Below are 20,494 nucleotides of genomic sequence, written 5' to 3' on the forward strand. Positions count from 1 at the left end.
TAATGGTTATTATAGCTTTAAGCATTTGGTTGCAGCTTCTTTCAAAATTGCAGAGGTCTTTGTCATGTTGTTTAGTTCAAGTAACATATTTTTTTAGGAAATTTTTGCAAAAGGCGGTTGGCAGCGAAAATCCTCCAAATTTATTGAGCTTGTATAACGAAAACGTTGTTGAATGGGAATAGCTTAGAATGTCCATCACCACATAACAGGTCTGGGACTGCACACTTACATCAATGTTGGACACTTTTGGTGGCTTCCCTTGCTTCCAAAGGGAAGGACCATGAGTCATACCACCACCATAGTATGAGGGCTGTACTAATCTCGTGATTCCATTTGCAACACCTTGAAATATTTTTCTGCGACCCCGTAAAATACATATATTCTTCATCGTTTTTACTTTCCAAGTCGATCTAGCCATATATGTCCTACCACAGTGGGAGAAAATCGAAAAAAAAAACTACCAAAAACAAGTAAGGAAGAGCTGAAGCCGACCTTTTGACACCCTTCACCACATTGGATATGCAGGCAAAGTCATTGAATTTAAAAATTGCTTAAATTTGATTTTTTGAAAAGATCAATTGATAAATGGGCTAGCAATGGCCTTAAGAGAGCAAATCGGGAGATGCATATATATGGCAGCTTTATCTAAAACTGAACAAGTTTCTATGAATCAGCCATCGGAAGAGTTATATGAGAAACCTTTGTGCAACTTTTGTGAAGATCTGTTGAAAAATTACTGAATTATTGAGTATTTTTCAAAATCGGACGAAAAATATATGGGAGCTATATCTAAATCTGAACCGATTTCTATAAAATTCACTAATAATATCGATACTTATGAGAGAACCACTCGGGCGAAATTTCTAAAAATATCTAAATCTGAACCGATTTCTATAAAATTCACTAATAATGTCGAGACTTATAAGAGAACCACTCGTGCGAAATTTCGTGAGAATCGATTTACAAATGGCAATATAATTGATATTTTAGTACAAATAAGTCGGAGCTAAATTCTGTGAATCGGTTTTGAAATGACGTTATAATAGTAATTTTGTATATATTGCGGCTATATACAAATCTGAATCTATTTTGTCCAATTTCAATAGCTTTATCTCTAGACCCAAGAAAATGCTTGTGCCAAGTTTGAAGACGATCGAATGACAACACAAATTAACATGGACAGACGGACAGATAGACAGATAGACAGGCACATAGACAGACGGATATAGCTAAATCAGAAAGTAATTCCGATTCGATAGGTATACTTATCAAGGGGTCTATCTCTCTTCCCATTAGGTTTAACAAACAAATTCACAAAATTATAACACCCTGTACCACCTTAGTGGCGTAGGGTAAAACATGCCGTGTGATAACGGGTGGATATCACTTTGAAATTTGGAATGGTTAAAGCTGAGGTGTTAGCTAAATATCAAAGTCTTAGGATGTCCGGGCGTCTTTGGCAGGCCCCTTAAATTGGTCACCTCGATTATTGGGATTGCAAAATTTGTGGTCGATTTCCATTTTTTTTTTGCTGGATAGTGCTCCATAATCGCTACAAAAGAGTCCGCTTGTGGTCTACAATATCTTCTTTGGTTTCGGAGATATTCGACTTTTTTTATTCACTCCACCATAGGATAGAGGGTATATGCAATTAGTCATTCCGTTTGTAACAAATCGAAATATCCATTTCCGACACTACAAAGTATATATATTGGGTTGCCCAAAAAGTAATTGCGGATTTTTCATACAGTCGACGTTGACAAATTTTTTCACTGCTTGTGACTCTGTAATTGCATTCTTTCTTCTGTCAGTTATCAGCTGTTACTTTTAGCTTCCTTTAGAACAAAGTGTAACAAATGTATATTTGATTAAAGTTCATTCTAAGTTTTATTAAAAATGCATTTACTTTCTTTTAAAAAATCCGCAATTACTTTTTGGGCAACCCAATACTTTGAATCGCTGTAAAATTCTAAGAAGATTTAACCATGTACATGCGTCTGTCGGCCTGTCTGTCCATGTGTCCATCGGTTGTAATCACGCTACAGTCTTTACAAATAGAGATATTGGTTTGAAATTTCGCACAGACTCGTATTTTTTCTATACGTCGGTTAAGTTCTTGACCGGGCCACATTTCACTATATTTGTATATAGCTGTCATATAGACCGATCTGGCTATTTAGGGTCTTAAGCCTATATGCAAATGCAAATATGCGCATGAACATTCCACTAAGGAACTGGGGCAAACTTCTCACATAACATTGAGTGCTGTCCGATTCAATTTTAAGCTCAGTCTAAATGGCGTGCCACAATGCGACACCTCTTTTGGGAGAAGTTTAAACATGGCACTCGTACCTCACAAATGTCGCCAGCATTTGCAAGGCTCCACTGAGCCTTGTTCTCGCCAGGATTCGAACCCAGGCGATTAGCGTCATAGGCGGACACGCTAACCTCTGAGCTACGGTGGCCTCCTAGGCCTATGACAGGCGCATTTACTAAACGATTTCACAGAAATTTGCTATGGTGAGTTTTATTAGTCCCAGCACATATCGACCGATCTGTCAATTTGGGGTCTTAGGTATATAACAGGAGCATTTATTACCCTGTTTCGCTAAAATTTGGAACGGTGAGTTGTATCGAGACTCCTAATATCTGTCCCAAATATGGTTCAGATCAGGCTATATTTAGATATAGCTGCCACATGGAGCGATCCTTAGCTTAAGGATCTAAAGAAAATAAATGATGCATTTCTTCTCCGATTTAGCTGAAATTTGAAACAGTTAGTTGAACTAAGGGCCTCGACATCCTTCCCAAATATGGTGTATATCGGACCATATTTACATATAGCTGCCATATAGACCGAGATGCCGATTTAGGTTCTTAAGCCTATAACAGGAGCATTTATTACCCGATTGTGCTAAAACTCAGAACAGTGAGTTTTAGTATGTCCGTCGATATCCGAACCAAAAATGGTCCAGATCGGAACATATTAAGATATAGCTGTCATATAAATCATTTGTCGCTAAATTTTCATTTTAATACATGATTTTGGATTTGTGACAAAATTAACGACAAGTTTGTCACAACAAGTGTCCACATCTGATTATTCAGTCAAAAGTTATACAGTTTGAAAATCAAACATGCAAAAAATTGTTTTTTTTTAATTTTTTGGTCAAAAAGAGTATTTTCATTAATTAGCCCTTAATTGAAAAAAACTTGCTTCAATATTAATACTCTTTTTTTTGTAAAGAAAATATATTGTAGATGCGTTTTAAGTGAAATAAGAATAACAAGTAAAAAGACGTTAAGTTCGGCCGGGCCGAACTTTGGATACCCACCACCTCGGGTATATATGTAAACCAACTTTCATCAAAATTCGGTGAAAATTTCATACCATATACTCATATACCTCATACCGATCTGAACTATATACGACACGGATGTCGAAAAGCCGAACATAAGTCACAGTGTCAAATTTAAGTGAAATCGGATTATAAATGCGCCTTTTATGGGGCCAAGACTTTAAATCGAGATATCGGTCTATATGGCAGTTATATTTGAATCTGAACCGATCTGGGCCAAATTGAAGAAGGATGTCGAAGAGCCTAACACAACTCATTGTGTCAAATTTCAGCGACATCGGACAATAAGTGCGTCTCTTATGGCCCCAAAACCTAAAACCTAGATATCGGTCTATATGGCAGCTATATCCAAATCTGGACCGATCTGTGCGATATTGCAGAAGTATATTAAGGGGCTTAACTTAACTCACTGTTCCAAATTTCGGCGACATCGGAAAATAAATGAGCATTTTATGGGCCCAAAACCATAAATCAAGAAATCGGTCTATATGGCAGCTATATCCAAATATGAACCGATCTAGACCAAATTGAAGAAATATGTGAAAGGGCCTAACACATCTCACAGTCCCAAATTTCAGCTAAATCGGATAATGAATGTGGCTTTTATGGGCCTTACACCATAAATCGGAGGATCGATCTATATGGCAGCTATATCCAAATCTGGACCGATCTGATCCAAATTAACGAAGGATGTCAAAGGGCCTAACACAACTCACTGTGCCGAATTTCATTAAAATCGGATAATAAATGTGGCTTTTATGGCCTTACACCATAAATCGGAGGATCGATCTATATGGCAGCTATATCCAAATCTGGACCGATCTGATCCAAATTAACGAAGGATGTCGAAGGGCCTAACACAACTCACTGTCCCGAATTTCATTAAAATCGGATAATAAATGTGGCTTTTATGGGCCGTAGACCCTAAATCGGAGGATCGGTCTATATGGCAGCTATATCCAAATCTGGACCGATCTGAGCCAAATTGACAAAGGATGTCAAATGGCCTAACACAACTCACGGCTCCGAATTTCAACAAAATGGGATAATAAATGTGGGTTTTAAGGGCCTAAGACCCTAAATCGTCGGATCGGTCTATATGGGGGCTATATCAAGATATAGTCCGATATAGCCCATCTTCGAACTTAACCTGCTTATGGACAAAAAAAGAATCTGTGCAAAATTTCAGCTCAATATCTCTATTTTTAAAGACTGTAGCGTGATTTCAACAGACAGACGGACGACAAACAGACGGACGGACATGTCTAGATCGTCTTAGATTTTTACGCTGATCAAGAATATATATACTTTATTGGGTCGGAAATGGATATTTCGATGTGTTGCAAACGGAATGACAAAATGAATATACCCCCATCCTTCGGTGGTGGGTATAAAAACCGGTGTTATTTGTTCTTCAAAATAGGCAATTTTTTATTTAAAAATTGGAAAACCCGATCGAGTTTAAAAATTCCAAATCAGATTCTCTGATTGGGCACCTTTTTTACACTTTTTTTTATCTAACAACTGTTGTAGCCTCCACAGCAAATTTACAAAAAAATTAACCCATATTTGACCGCAATGGGTTTTCTGGGGATTTTCGTAGAAAAATTCGGTCGGGATTTTAAAAATCGAATAACAAATGAAGATTTGGCAGCCCGAACAATTTATCAAAACCCCTTCTCACACGGCATATTTTTTTCGATTTTTTCCCACTGTCCGTTCGTCCGTCTGTGAAAATCATGATAGCCGTAGAAAGCTAGCCACTCAAAATTTTGCACAAGAACTTCTTATTGATGTACGCCAGGTCATAGCGGTTCAGGTTTGCATATAGCTCTTATAAGGGGTGATTTTTTAAGAGCTATTTGAAGGATTTTCGAAAAAAAAAAATACAGAAAAACTCATGAATTCTTTATTTGAATCGATAGTAGGGTCCATATAACTTAATATTTTAAGATTATTTCATGCAATTGTTGATCGTGACTGAGCCTCAAATGTTCCATTCGTTTAGTCCAATTTTGGCATACGTTATCTCACGAATAAATGCTTCGGTGGTGTCTTCCAGTGCGTCAATTGCAGTGTGCTTGTCTGTATAGACATGAGCCCCACAAAAAAAATCTTCTTCTTTAATTGGCTATGACAGAACATTTGTTCCACTAGCCGAACCTAGAATAAAGGCGTTAAGTCGCACCGCTTGGTTTTTGCTTAGCTATTAACAAAAAACTTTGGACTAATGTTGTTTAGGGTATAGGCTGCCAAACTATCGATTTTGACTGACTTTTGTCTGTACTTACTTTTGGTCTGTGCTTGCTTGTTTACTTGCCTTTCGTCCTTTAACGAAAATCCCACTATGGTATTCTTAATCCATTTCTTGTCCTCAAAGTCCACTCCCTAAAAGAACTTTTCAATTTCTCTGTACCAACAAATCAATGAGCCGCCCCCGGTGGAAGTATTTACCAACGTTTAGCGTAGAATTTCGATGCGCAGCGTACTTTTAAGTAGCAAATAAATAACATTGGACATAATTAAGTGCTTGCTTTTCTGTTTTGGCCTCTCTAGGAGTTGCCCATATCATAAATCTATTTTCCACTTGTTTTTTTTTTTCATTTCTACGAAAAAAGCAACTCTTGTTATTTTGTTTTTTTTGCAGCGTGTTAACAGAAACACGTGTAATTGTACGAATTTTAATTAAATTATATAGCCAGAAAATTACCGAATACAAACACAAAAGAGGCACATACACATACATACATGCACTGTCTCTCTCTCTTTCTCTCTCTCTGGTGGAAAGGACAAACTTGTATGACGTTGTACATGGGGATTTTCAACCGCAATTTTAATTAAAATAATAACAATATTTTTTTAATAAATGTATGGCTCAACCCAAAAAAAAAAATTAAAAAATAAACTGAACTGTACTAAAGGTAATGGGGAAAAAGACAATTTGCCTTTAGCAATAAAACAATGGTATGTAGGTTGGTAGGTAGTTGAGGGGGGCAAAAACACAAAATTCAACCAAAACAAACTAATAAATTACAATTAAGTAGAACGTACAAAAAAGAGAAATACCGCAGAGCATAACCACAACATTTTGGACTATGATAATAAATAAATGACCCAAAAAAAATAATGAGATAGCATATGTTAATCAACTTACCTGGCTTAAAACCATCGCTGTGTTCATGACTTTTAGAGAAATGCAATAGGGTAACTAAAAGACTTATGCTGAAGTAGTGATATAAAGGCTCCATATTGACAACAAATGATTGCTGAGGCTGCAAGGACGGGTGCTATTTTAAGGTAGAAGATTTGCTGCTTTACTTTTCAATTTTTAACAATTGTCCTAGTAGGATTTTTTTATTTAAGGTTTTCTCTCTTTCTCCAGTTTTTTGCTATTTGTTTTGGCTGATATGTTGTTTGAATTCTTTGTTGATTTTTCTATTTACCTTCACCGCTAATATTCTAATTTATTTCACTTTAAGCGTTTTCGCCTTATTTACTATTGGCATTTGGCATTTTTATTGCTCTTGCTTGTTGGTGGGGGTGGGGGGTAGCAAGTATTTTACGTTGTTAACATTGGCCCCTTAAATGGTGTTTACATTTTCCCATTAATCTTCTATACATAGTTGCCACCAGTTTACATTTGCATAAGCAAGATGATTTCATCGAAGTGGCAAAGTGGAGACCAAAAGCACTCACTAAAGGTCCTCTCTACGACGATACACCTGGCGTTTTAAATTTCAATTGAATTGCCTCAAAGGCTAAATGAAGGGGCGCTTACAAACAAAATACATGAACTGTTTCCGTTGCCTTGGCTCTCACACTCACTCTCACACACACGTACGCACTGATGTGCCTTACACTGTCTACCTTTTTGCCGTTTTTATGCTATAAATAAGCCTTAAGCCAACTGATTGTTATTTACGAATGCTGGTTGTTTGTTTATTTAGCTAAGAGAGCGAGAGCACAAACCCAAGGCTACAAGCAACGGTAGCAGCAGCAGCAGCACCACCATCACCAGAGTAGTTTCATACACCATACCGGCAGCGAAGTACCGTAGCTGCTGGCTCATGTACACAATTCCTTTGCATAATTTAAGGCGTTTATTTTATTTGCAATTTTCTTTAGATCAAAGAAAATATCCTTGCATTGTTGGCGTGTTGAGGTGGGGGATGTTAAAGTTGTTGTTGTGTTTTTTTTTTCTCTTATTTTTTGTTTCTTTCTTTCTCTTCCTCCGCGCCTTTGTAGGGGCATCCAGTTTAAGCCATTTGTTATAATTGGCCCAGGTATGGTGGTTGGTGATGCTTATGGCAATGCTGATATTGCTAAAGATGGCCTTATTGACATTCAGTTAACAGCCAACTGTTAAAGAGAATGAAAAAAGAAAACACAAATTATTAGTTAACAAATTTAAACGTATTTTAAATGGAGGGGAAAGAAATGGATAAATATAAAGAAATCATGGTCTTAAAAATGCTCAGGACCTAAGCTACTCATTCAAAGGTTGGGTTTCAAAGAAATTTCTTAAAGTTTTTCTGACTTTGTCAAAAAAAAATAGTTTTCTCAATTTTTATAACCACCACCATAGGAGAGGGGGTATATTCATTAAGTCATTTCGTTTGCAGCATATCGAAATATCTACTCCCGACCAAAATATATACATTTCTAAGCGTCGTAAAATTCTGAGACGATTTAACGATGTCCATGTGTCCGTCAGTTGTACGGCAAGTATGAACCGTTTGGATTGTGTTTTGGGGCTGGGCGGACGACACTTTGCCTGAAAATAAATATCACATTCGTTCTTTATTCCCAAATACCATTGATTTGAGCTTCATAGTCGGAAATTAAGTTCAGTTTAGGGGGTGATTTAGGGCGTACCCCCAAACACTTGGCTCCAAAGTTGGATATCAAATTCGTTTTCTACTCTTAAATACCTTTCATTTGAGTCCCATTCTGCCATAATGGGTCAATTAACCTATTCGATGTATTTTTAGGAGGAATGTAAATTTTAATGTCATATTCGTTTTGGGCGGCTCCCAAATATATTTCATTTGTATCCCATATAGTCATGGTCTGCTGATATGCCCAACTGGGCGGTATTTGGAGGTAGGGCGACCTCCCATTACTTGGACCTAATTTTTTATGACATATTGGTCCACTGTCGAATCCTTTTCATTTGAGTCCCATATTGATATAAACTTCGAATATATCTGTTTAGAGGAGTTTTGGGGTTGAGGGGGCCCGCTGGGTACTTGGACCCAAATTTTAATACCATATTCGTTTTATAGTCTCCAATACCTTTCATTTGATACCCATATTGTCCCTATCAGTCCACTTTACGTCTTAGGTGGCATTTTTGGGGTAAGGGGGAGAGTCCGGCACTATCAGATATCCAAAAATTCTATAACCTATGTTTCCTTCCACAAAAACATTTACAATCTGTGAACATTTTAAAAAAATCGGTTCAGCCGTTTTTGATTCTACGGAACAAACAAACAAACCGAGGCTCATATAGTCATAATGGGTCCTATGCCCCTTTGGGGCGTTTTTGGGGGGTGCGTTGACCCCCTACACTTCGATCTGGTTTTGTATGACAGATTCGTAATCTACTCCTGAATACCTTTCATTTGAGCCCCATATTGATATGGACGTTCAATTTGTCTGATTTTAGAAGTTTTTGGGGTTTGGCCGATATCCTGGGTACTTGGACCCAATTTTTAATATCATATTCATATTCTACTCTTCAATACCTTTCATTTGATATCCATATTGTGCTTATCGCTCCGTGTTTGATTTTAGATGGTGTTTTTGGGATAACGGGGGAGGGTACGCCCCCCCTTCGTTCGTCTGTTTATCGAAAGCACGCTAACTTTCGAAGGAGATAACCTAGCCGTTTGATACTTTGCACAATTACTTCTCATTAGTGTAGGTCGGTTGGGATTGTAAATGGGACATATTGGTCCATGTTTTGATATATCTGCCATATAAACCGATCTGGGGTCTTGACTTCTTGAGTCACTAGAGGGCGCAATTCTTATCCGATTTGGCTGAAATTTTGCTTGAGATGTTTTGTTATGATTTTCAACAACTGTGTTACATGTGATTCAAATCGGTCCATGTTTTGATATAGCTGCCATATAAACCGATCTGGGGTCTTGACTTCTTGAGTCACTAGAGGGCGCAAATCTTATCCGATTTGGCTGAAATTTTGCATGAGGTGTTTCGTTATGACTTCCAACAACTGTGTTAAGTATGATTTGAATCGGTTTAAATTCTGGTATAGCTGTCATATAAACCGATCTTGGATCTTGACTTCTTGAGTCACTAGAGGGCGCAATTCTTATCCGATTTGGCTGAAATTTTGCATGAGCTGTTTTGTTATGATTTCCAACAACTGCGTCAGATGTAGTTCAAATCGGTCTATGTTTTGATATAGCTGCCATATAAACCGATCTGGGGTCTTGACTTCTTGAGCCACTAGAGGGCGCAATTCCTATCCGATTTGGTTGAAATTTTGCATGAGGTGTTTTGTTATGACTTCCAACAACTATGCTTAGCATGATTCACATCGGTTTAAAACCTGATATAGCTGCCTTATAAACCGATCTTGAATCTTGACTCCTTGAGCCACTAGAGGGCGCACTTCTAGTCCGATTTGGCTGAAATTTCGCACGACGTGTTTTGCTATGATTTCCAACAACTGCGTTGGATGTGGTACAAATCGGTCCATGTTTTGTTATAGCTGCCATATAAACCGATCTGGGATCTTGACTTCTTGAGCCTCCAGAGAGCGCAATTCTTACCTTATTTGGCTGAAATTTTGTTCAACGCCTTCTCCCATGACCTTCGACATGCGTGTCAAATATGGTCCGAATCAGTCTATAGCCTGTTACAGCTCCCATATAAACCGATCTCCCGATTACGCCTCTTTAGCCCCTACAAGCGAAATTTTTATCCTAATGGACTAAAATACTACCCAATGACATCTACTATGGTCTTCAACATTCAATTCATTTTTGGTTCGAATCGGACTATAACTTGATATGGCCCAAATAGCATAACAATTCTTATCCATTATTCTTTGTTTGCCTTAAAAAGGATACCGCGCAAAAAAAAGTCGACAAATGCGATCCATGGTGGATGGTATATAAGATTCGGCCCGGCCGAACTTAGCACGCTCTTACTTGTTTTATATTCTTTTTAACCGAAAACTTCTTTTAAACCTTAATTTAATAAAAGGCTTCAATTTATAAATGTATTTCGTAGAACTCCTCTTTAAATACAAAGTTTTTCTTTTGCTTTCAAAATGTTTGTTCTTACCAATTCCAAGTTCAAGACATGACCTAAAGTAATAAAATTCTTTTCGAAGAATTCCCCATAGCTTCGTTCTAGTTTTTACTTTTTTAAAGTTATTAAAATTTTATGGTTAAAATTATGTTTTACCTACCTACATAATAAAAAGCTCTCTTACACTTCCCTCCCACAGCCCCAAAAACCCAAAGGGCAACTATCTCAACTTTGTAGGAAAATTTTCCCTTCTCTACGACCACCAACAAACTCTTGTCTATGACAGCAAAAAAATAAACAAGGAAGCGATAAGAATTTTATGGCCAATCTATTGCACCAAAGCAAGGCCACCTTTTTAGATTTTCTATATCTTTGCCATAATCATTGAGAAAGGTCAAAAGGTTTTATATCGCTCTCTATTTTTGTTACCCTAGGGCAACAAAAATCATAGAAACTTTTTTTCTTTTTTTTTATTATAGAGAAATAAATAAATGTTTATTTAAGCGAAAGGGGAAGCATGCAAAGAAAGAAACAACAACAACAACTACAGTAAAACAGTTCCATATATACTAAAAGCAAAAGTTATTAAATCCATGAATTTAATAACTCATTAATATAATTGCCAGAACATATTTGGGTGAAGTCATTATCATTTGGTTTGTTTATTTTGGATTATAAAACTGTGATATTGATAATAAACAAATATAATTTCTAATTTTCGCTTTACGCTTTACGATGGTGTAGCGATAACACTTGGCTTTGGGGGGTAGTCGAAAAAAGAGGGGATAAATTACACAAACTGTTAAGGTATTATGACTGCCAATCAATAGTTGTTAATAAAAAAGGAATAAGAAAGTGATAAAACTTAAAAAGGCTAAATTATATAGCCTAGAGGCATACTACTGCAATGCTTTTATGTTTAAAGTGCTATGTCAAGATTCCTACTGTCCCCAACTACTATCTAAAAAAATTGAAAAATTCCTGTACCACTACTGTGGTACAGGGTATTATAACTTAGTGAATTAGTATGCAACACCCAAAAGGAAGAGAGATAGACCCATTGATAAGTATACCGATCAACTCAGAATCATAATTCTGATTCGATTTAGCTATGTCCATCTGTCTGTCTGTCTGTCTGTCCGTCCGTCCGTCCGTCTGTCTGTCCGTCCGTGCATGTTAATTTGCGTACAAAGTATAGGTCGAAGTTTTCATCCGATCGTCTTCAAATTTGGTACAGACATGTTTTTCGGCCTAGAGACAAAGCCTATTGAAATTGGAAAAAATCGGTTCAGATCTGGATATAGCTCCCATATATATGTTCGTCCAATTTTCAGTAATAAAGCAAAACAAGTAAAAAGGCGTTAAGTTCGGCCGGGCCGAACTTTGGATACCCACCACCTCGGGTATATATGTAAACCACCTTTCATCAAAATTCGGTGAAAATTTCATACCTTATCCACATATACCTCATACCGATCTGAACTATATACGACATGGATGTCGAAAAGCCGAACATAAGGCACTGTGTCAAATTTCAGTGAAATCGGATAATAAATGCGACTTTTATGGGGCCAAGACTTTAAATCGAGATATCGGTCTACATGGCAGCTATATCCAAATCTGGACCGATTTGGGCCAAGTTGCATAAACATGTCGAAGAGCCTTACCCTAAGCACTGTCCCAAATTTCGGCGAAATCGGACAATAAATGCCTCTTTTATGGGCCCTAAACCTTAAATCGTGAGATCGGTCTATATGGCAGCTATATTCCAATCTGGACCGATCTGGGCAAAATTGAAGAAGGACGTCGAAGAGCCTAACCAAACTCACTGTTCCAAATTTCAGCGGCATCGGACAATAAATGCGTCTTTTATGGCCCCAAAACCTAAAACCTAGATATCGGTCTATATGGCAGCTATATCCAAATCTGGACCGATCTGTGCAATATTGCAGAAGTATGTCAAGGGGCTTAACATAACTCACTGTTCCAAATTTCGGGGGCATCGGGCAATAAATGAGCATTTTATGGGCCCAAAACCATAAATCAACAAATCGGTCTATATGGCAGCTATATCCAAATTTGAACCGATCTGGACCAAATTGAAGAAATATGTCAAAGGGCCTAACACATATCACTGTCCCAAATTTCAGCAAAATCGGATAATGAATGTGGCTATTATGGGCCTTACACCATAAATCGGAGGATCGATCTATATGGCAACTATATCCAAATCTGGACCGATCTGAGCCAAATTAACGAAGGATGTCGATGGGCCTTACACAATTCACTGCCCCGAATTTCATCAAAATCGGATTATAAATGTGGATTTTGTGGGCCTAAGACCCTAAACAGGTGGATCGGTCTATATGGCAGCTATATCCAAATCTGAACCGATCTGGACCAAATTGATGTAAAACGTCGAAGAGCCTAACACAACTCACTGTCTTAAATTTCAGCGAAATCGGATAATAAATGTGGCTTTTATGGGCCTAAGACCCTAAATCGGCGGATCGGTCTATATGGGGGCTATATCAAGATATAGTCCGATATAGCCCATCTTCGAACTTAACCTGCTTATGGACAAAAAAAGAATCTGTGCAAAATTTCAGCTCAATATCTCTATTTTTAAAGACTGTAGCGTGATTTCAACAGACAGACGGACAGACGGACGGACATGGCTAGATCGTCTTAGATTTTTACGCTGATCAAGAATATATATACTTTATAGGGTCGGAAATGGATATTTCGATGTGTTGCAAACGGAATGACAAAATGAATATACCCCCATCCGTCGGTGGTGGGTATAAAAACAGGATTTCGTCATGTTAACTCTTGAAGACATCTGGATGTGAGAGTCGTGATTTAACGACCCATCCTTCGGTGATGGGTATAAAAATGGTCACTTGTTAACCGATTCTCTAGAAATTTGGCAGGAAGGATTTTTTTACGACTATCAACATTACTGGTGCATTTCATGGAAATCGGTTCAAATTTAGATATAGCTCTCATACATATATATCGCCCTATTTTCACTCCTAGAGCCACTGCAAGTTTGACCAATCTTGCCAAAATTTGGCAAAACACTTTCCTCAACGACTCCCGCAGTATCTGAGAAGTTTTTCTCGAAATCGGTTCAGATTTAGCTATAGCTCCCATATATATGTTCGTTCGATTTTCAGTAATAATGCAAAAAAGTGGTCACTTGTTAACCCATTTTCTCGAAATTCGGCAAGAGGGATTTTCTCTTAACACACAATATTACTGATGAATTTCATGGAAATCGGTTCAGATTTAGATATAGCTCTCATACACATATATCGTTCGATTTTCACTTTAGGAGTCACAGCAAGCCCATTTATTGACCAATCTTGCCAAAATATTGCACAACGCTTTCCCCAATGACTACCACAATATATATAGAGTTTGGTCAAAATCGGTTCAGATTTAGATATAGCTCCCACATATATGTTCGCCCGATTTTCAGTAATATTGCAATAAAATGGTCTTTTGTTGACCGATTTTCTTGAAATTTGGCAAGAGGGATTTTCTCTTGGCACAAAATATTACTGGTGAATTTCATGGAAATCGGTTCAGATTTAGATATAGCTCTCTTATATATATATCATCCGATTTTCACTCCTAGAGCCACTGCAAGCACATTTATCGAACAATCTTGCCAAAATATGGCACAACGCTTTCCTCAACGACTCCCACAGTATCTGAGGAGTTTGCTCGAAATCGGTTCAGATTTAGCTATAGCTCTCATATATATGTTCGTCCGATTTGCACTAATATTGCAATAAAATGGTCTTTTCTTAACCGATTTTCTCGAAATTCGGCAAGGTTAATTTTCTCTTAACTCTCAATATTTCTCGTGAATTTCATGGAAATCGGTTCAGATTTAGATATAGCTCTCATACATATATATCGCCCGATTTTCAATCCTAGAGCCACTGCAAACACATTTATTGACCAATCTTGCCAAAATATTGCACAACGCTTTCCTCAACGACTCCCACAGTATCTGAGGAGTTTTTCTCGAAATCGTTTCAGAAGTAGATATATCTTCCATATATATGTTGGTCAGATTTTGGGTAAATTGCCCTAATGTTGCCATTTGTCAACCGTAGTTTTTACAGTTTGAACATATTTGCTTGCCGAGGTCCATCAAAATTGGTTCAGAATTGGATAAAGATCACACATTGCACTTATAGGTTAGGATTAGGGTATTATACAGTCGGCCCTGACCGACTTTTGTCCTTCTTTACTGGTTTTTATTCTTCTCAAATAAATAAGTATGTCCAAATTTTCCTCCTTCCCTGTTTGAATAAACAAAATTTAAATCACCTACCAACCTTAACATGCAAACCACATCAATAGCTGCCCGTTTAAGAATAATTCAAAAAAAAAAAAAAAACTGTCTTGGCAGCAAAGCATATGCACACAACATGGTGTTATTTGTTCCTGCATCAAATCTATGTACCATTGTGTTCTATATTTCCGCTGAGTTTTTCCCCGGCAAAATGTTATTTCCGTTTCAGATGATAGTCGGGATTTTCATTTTTATTGTTTGTGATTTCGAATTGCCGCCATGTTCGCCTCCATCGACTGGAAGGCATGCGATGCAGGGGCATTATTAAATTGGGTATACCACAACTATGCAGCCATAGTGCATGAATAGATTAAATCACATGTGTATTGTGCTAGAGTGCAATACGCTTGTCTCTGTGTGTGTGTGTGTGTGGATGTGTGTTTAGTTGTATGGACCGCCAAAACGATTTTCCTTTGTGATGCATTAAATTTTGTTGAGAGATTCGGCATGGCTCTGGTTACATTGTGTGCGGTGTGCGTGTCTCGTTTTCATTTAGCACCAAATAATTGCCGAAATTTTGTACAAAAAAAAAAAAAACAATTTCACGTGTGGTATTTCGGTCTTACTCTCCCTCCCCCCTCATATATATCTACACTCAATGCCAACTACTCGTACATCTGCCTGTGATTGCCATTTGGTTTGATTTGGCATTTCATCTTTTCATAAAAATTCATTGACCAGCTCCCGCCCAGACCATCACCCCTTCGACCTCAAGCCGCATTCATTATTTTGCAGTTTATAGTCCAATGGCAAACGGTCCATTGTTTTAGTGTGCTTACCAACTGTAATGTCTTTATGGCATTTGCCTATAGGTTTGGCATGTGTGAGTGAGGGTGGGCGAAATCCTTTTCCAATCCCTATAACTATCAGTTAATGGACGTTCTATCGGTCAATTTGCATGGATGCATTTTGTTTGCCAAATCATGGCAATAAATGTCTGTTAGAATGTTTAAAATTGAAATTCGATTGTAAGCCATTTAATTGAGTTTTATATTTGGCATCCAAGGGAATAATTTTGAAAACTGCATTCATACAGAAATGATCATAGGCATATGAATTAAAAAAAAAAAAAAACATCATCTAATTCATAGAAAAAAACATTTTTTATAAAAATTAATGCAAAAAGTTGTCAAATTCTTTTAACATATATTCCACTGTGCCAAAAAAAAATGCCTCTAATTTAGAAGAAAACGAAGACATCCTTTTTCAGCAGAGCTAAAAAAATGTTCCAGGACACTGATTTATTCATTTTTTAAGGGAGAGATTGTAATTTTGAACCACTGAGCGACAGTTGATTCCAAAAATGGTTTTCAGATAAGAATCATTTGGGACCCATGCAAATTTGCCTATGAAGATTCCTGGAGCAAACATATCACAAAGCAATATGTGCTATCTGATTCAAATTTATGCCCAATGATGGCCCCCCTTTTATTGCCGAGTCCGAACAGAGTGCCACAGAGCGACATCTCTTTGGGGAGAAGTTTTAGCATGGCATAGTACCTCACAAATGTCGCCAGCATTAGTAGGGGATAACCATCGCTGAAAATTTTTCTGATGTTCCTGCCAGGATTCGAACTCAGCCGTTCAGCATCGTAGGTGGACATGTTAACCTCTGCGCTAAGGTGGCCTCTATTTTGGACCCATACTGTTTCGATTATTATACCCTACACCACTACTGTGGTACAGGGTATTATAACTTAATGAATTAGTTTGTAACACCCAAAAGGAAGAGAGATAGACACATTGATAAGTATACCGATCGATCCAGAATGACTTTCTGATTCGATTTACCTATGTCCATCTGTCTGTCTGTCCGTCCGTCTGTCTGTCCGTCTGTCCATGTTAATTTGCGTACGAACTAAAGATCGCAAATTTCAATTCAATCATCCAATTTCAAACCAATAACATTCGCATTTATTCCTCCACTAGGCTGAAATTTGGAACAGTGAGTTGTATCCTCCTAAGACTCCTAACATCTTCCGAATATGGTCCAGATCGGACTATACTTAGATATAGCTGCCATAGAGACCGATCTTCAGCTTGAAGGTCTAAAGACATAAACGGCCCCTTTATTCTCCGATTTTGCTGAAACTTGAAACAGTGATTTGCACTAGGGGCCTCCACATTCGGTCCGAATATGGTGTATATAGGACCATATTTACATATAGCTGCCATATAGACCTATACTCCGACTTAGGGTCTTAAGCCTATAACAGACTGATTTATTACGGGATTTCGCTGTAATTCAGAACAGTGAGATACATTAGGCCCTTCAATATTGAAACCAAAAATGGTTCAGATCAGAACATACTTAAAATAAAGCTGCCATTTCACATTTGCGGCCCAAATATCTTAAAAGGCGCATTTATTCTTCGATTTTGCTGAAATTGGAAACAGTGAGTCGCTTTATGACGTCCCAAATCCAACCCAAATATGGTCCATATTTAAATATAGCTGTTATATTGATCGATCATCCGCATAAAATATGGGAGCTATATCTAATTATGGACCTAATTAGACCGTACATGGCGCAGCTGTTGAGAATCATAACAAGACACTGTATGCAAAATTTTAACCAAATCAGATAAAAATCGCGGCTTGTAAGGGCTCAAGAAGTCAAATCGGGATATCGGTTTACATGGGAGCTACATCAGGTTCTTAACGGATTTGGACCGTACTTGGCACAGGTGTTGCGAGTCATAACAGAACACTATGTACAAAATTTCAGCCAAATCGGATGAAAATTGAGGCTTCCAGGGGCTCAAGAAGTCAAATCGGGATATCGGCTTATATGGGAGCTATATCAGGTTCTTAACGGATATGGATCGTACTTAACACAGTTGTTGATAGTTATAACAGAGTACTATGTGCAAAATTTCAGCCACATCGGACAAAAATTGTGGCTTCCATGGACTCAAGAAGTCAAATCGGGAGATCGGTTTATATAGAAACTATATCCAAATCTGAACCGATATGGCCCAATCTTCAACGACCTCCATCAATATAAGGTGTCTGTGTAAAATTTCAAGTGGTTAGATCTACACGTTTGACCGCTATCATGATTTCGACAGACGGACATGGCTAGGTTGAATCAGAATTCCGAGACGATCAAGAGTATATATATCTTATGGGGTCTTAGATCAATATTTCGAGGTGCTACAAACGGAATGACTAGACTAGTATGCCCACAACCTATGGTGGTGAGTATAAGAATAGAGATATTGAGCTGAAACTTTGCACAGATTCTTTTTTTTAGTCCATAGGCAGTTTGAGTTCGAAAATGGGCTATATCGGACAATATCTTGATATAGCCCCTATATAGACCGATCAGCCGATTTTATGTCTTAGGCCCATAAAAGGCGCATTTGTTGTCCGATGTCGCTGAAATTTGGGACAGTGAGTTGTGTTAGGCTCTTTGACAGCTCTCTTCAATTTGGCCCAGATCGTTTCAGATTTGGATATAGCTGCCATATAGACCGATCCCCCGGTTTAGGGTCTTAGGCCCATAAAAGCCACGTTTATTATCCGATTTTGCTAAAATTTGGGACGGGGAGTTGCGTTAGGCCCTTTGACATCCTTCTTGTATTTGACCCAGATCGGTTCAGATTTGGTTATAGCTGCCATATAGACCGATCCTCCGATTTAGGGTTTTAGGCCCATAAAAGCCAATTTTATTATCCGATTTCGCTAAAACTTGGGACAGTCAGTTGTCTTAGTCCCTTCAACATCTTTCTTCAATTTGGCCCGGATCGGTGGAGATTTGGTTATAGCTGCCATATAGACCGATCTCTAGATTTATGGTCTTGGGCCCATAAAAGGCGCATTTATTGTCAGATGTCGCTAAAATGTGGATCAGTGAGTTAAGTTAAGACCCTTGACGTACTTCTGCAATATGGCACAGATCGGTCCAGATTTGGATATAGCTGTCATTTAGACCGATATCTCGGTTTTAGGTTTTGGGGCCATAAAATGCACATTTATTGTCCGATGTCGCCGAAATTTGGGACAGTGAGTTGTGTTAGGCCCTTCGACAGCCTTCTTCAATTTGGCTCAGATCGGTTCAAATTTGGATATAGCTGCCATATAGACCGATCTCTCGATGTAAAGTTTTGGGCCCATAAAAGGCGCGTTTATTGTCCGATGTTGCCGAAATTTGGGACAGTTGTAACTGCTATGGGACATAGGTATGCAATTTTCACCGGGTTTTGATGAAAGTTGATTAACATATATACCCGAGGTGGTGGGAACCAAAAATTCGGCCCGGCCGGACTTAACGCCTTTTTACTTGTTTAATTTGGCCCAGATCGGTTCAAATATAAATATAGACCGATCCGCCGATTTAGGGGCTTAAGCCCATAAAAGCTACACCTTTTATCGCTTATTAGGCCACTCGATTGCCTACTTCAATTTGGGCCCGACCGTTCGTGATTTGGATACAGCTGCCATATAGACCGATCTCTTGATCTAAGGTCTTGGGCCCACAAACCTTGCATTTATTTTTCAATTTCGCCGAAATTTGGCACAAAATAAATTTTCCATTTTATTCTTTTCAATTTTCCCCCCCTCTCCACATGTAAACACTTAAAAATTCTGACTTAAATATTCCCCATATCAAATAAACTCCACAATATGTTACCCAACCAAATGAATGACCAAATTTTCACACTACAATGGTCCATTACAATTCCAAATAGCAAATGAAAAATAATTGTAATTATTTATTTTGTATTTACCGAAGTGATTTAAAACGTGTTTTGGTCAATTTCAATTAAAAATCCCATACATTATGTCTGCAGCATATACATGTGTATGTGTAGGCCTGATGCAAGACAAATACCATGAATATTTAAATGTTGGAGTATTTGTGTGACAGGTGAAAATTGAAAATGCTACATATGTAAGCATATAAAACAAAATGGCCTTTTTATAATCTGGCAGCAAATTATTTGAAAAATATTTTGTGTTTTAATTTTCGTTCAGTTTTTGGCAGCATCAAAACTTTGGCCTTATAAATATGAGCTCCGCCAAAGTTCTTAATTCAACCCATGGGAATATGAAAACAGTATGCAAGGGAAAATGAATGAAAATCTAATCAACTTCCGTTTGTGTCGAACACTAATTGATGTTATTTTCAACAGCCTCATACTCATGTCTCATTTGCATAATTTACCTTTAAATAACAATTTTTCCAAAAGTACATCACAAACAACCCAAAGAGAGGGGAGAAAAAGGCCCCCCGTTCTCTATTTCATTTGGGTCTTGTAAGTACCAAAGGTGGTTAGTCTGTGTGTGTGTGTGTGTTTGTGTGTGGGCCATAAGAACTTCCTTAACCCTTTCAGCTTTTCTTGCTACTTTAACTTTTGTTTTCCAAGTAAAATTTCTCTCAACGTCTTTCTCTTCCCACTCCCATCCCTTTCACACACACACACTCATTTTTCTTTTGTAAAATTGCGTGTCTTAACACTTTGCCTTGGAAAAT

The 20,494-nt window shown here is 37.8% G+C and overlaps 1 protein-coding gene across 1 annotated transcript in view; it reads right to left on the minus strand.

Moving 5' to 3' along the window:
* The window catches only part of LOC106093703 (hemicentin-1), a gene marked incomplete in the record, with an annotated part of 778,578 nt that overhangs the window by 563,868 nt on the left and 194,216 nt on the right, over window positions 1-20,494 (minus strand). The window contains 1 exon segment of the mRNA XM_059361772.1: window positions 6,514-7,718. Within this exon segment, the coding sequence (XP_059217755.1) occupies window positions 6,514-6,607 (94 nt within the window).

This window comes from Stomoxys calcitrans, chromosome 2 (genome assembly GCF_963082655.1).
Source record: "Stomoxys calcitrans chromosome 2, idStoCalc2.1, whole genome shotgun sequence".
Taxonomy (NCBI): domain Eukaryota; kingdom Metazoa; phylum Arthropoda; class Insecta; order Diptera; family Muscidae; genus Stomoxys; species Stomoxys calcitrans.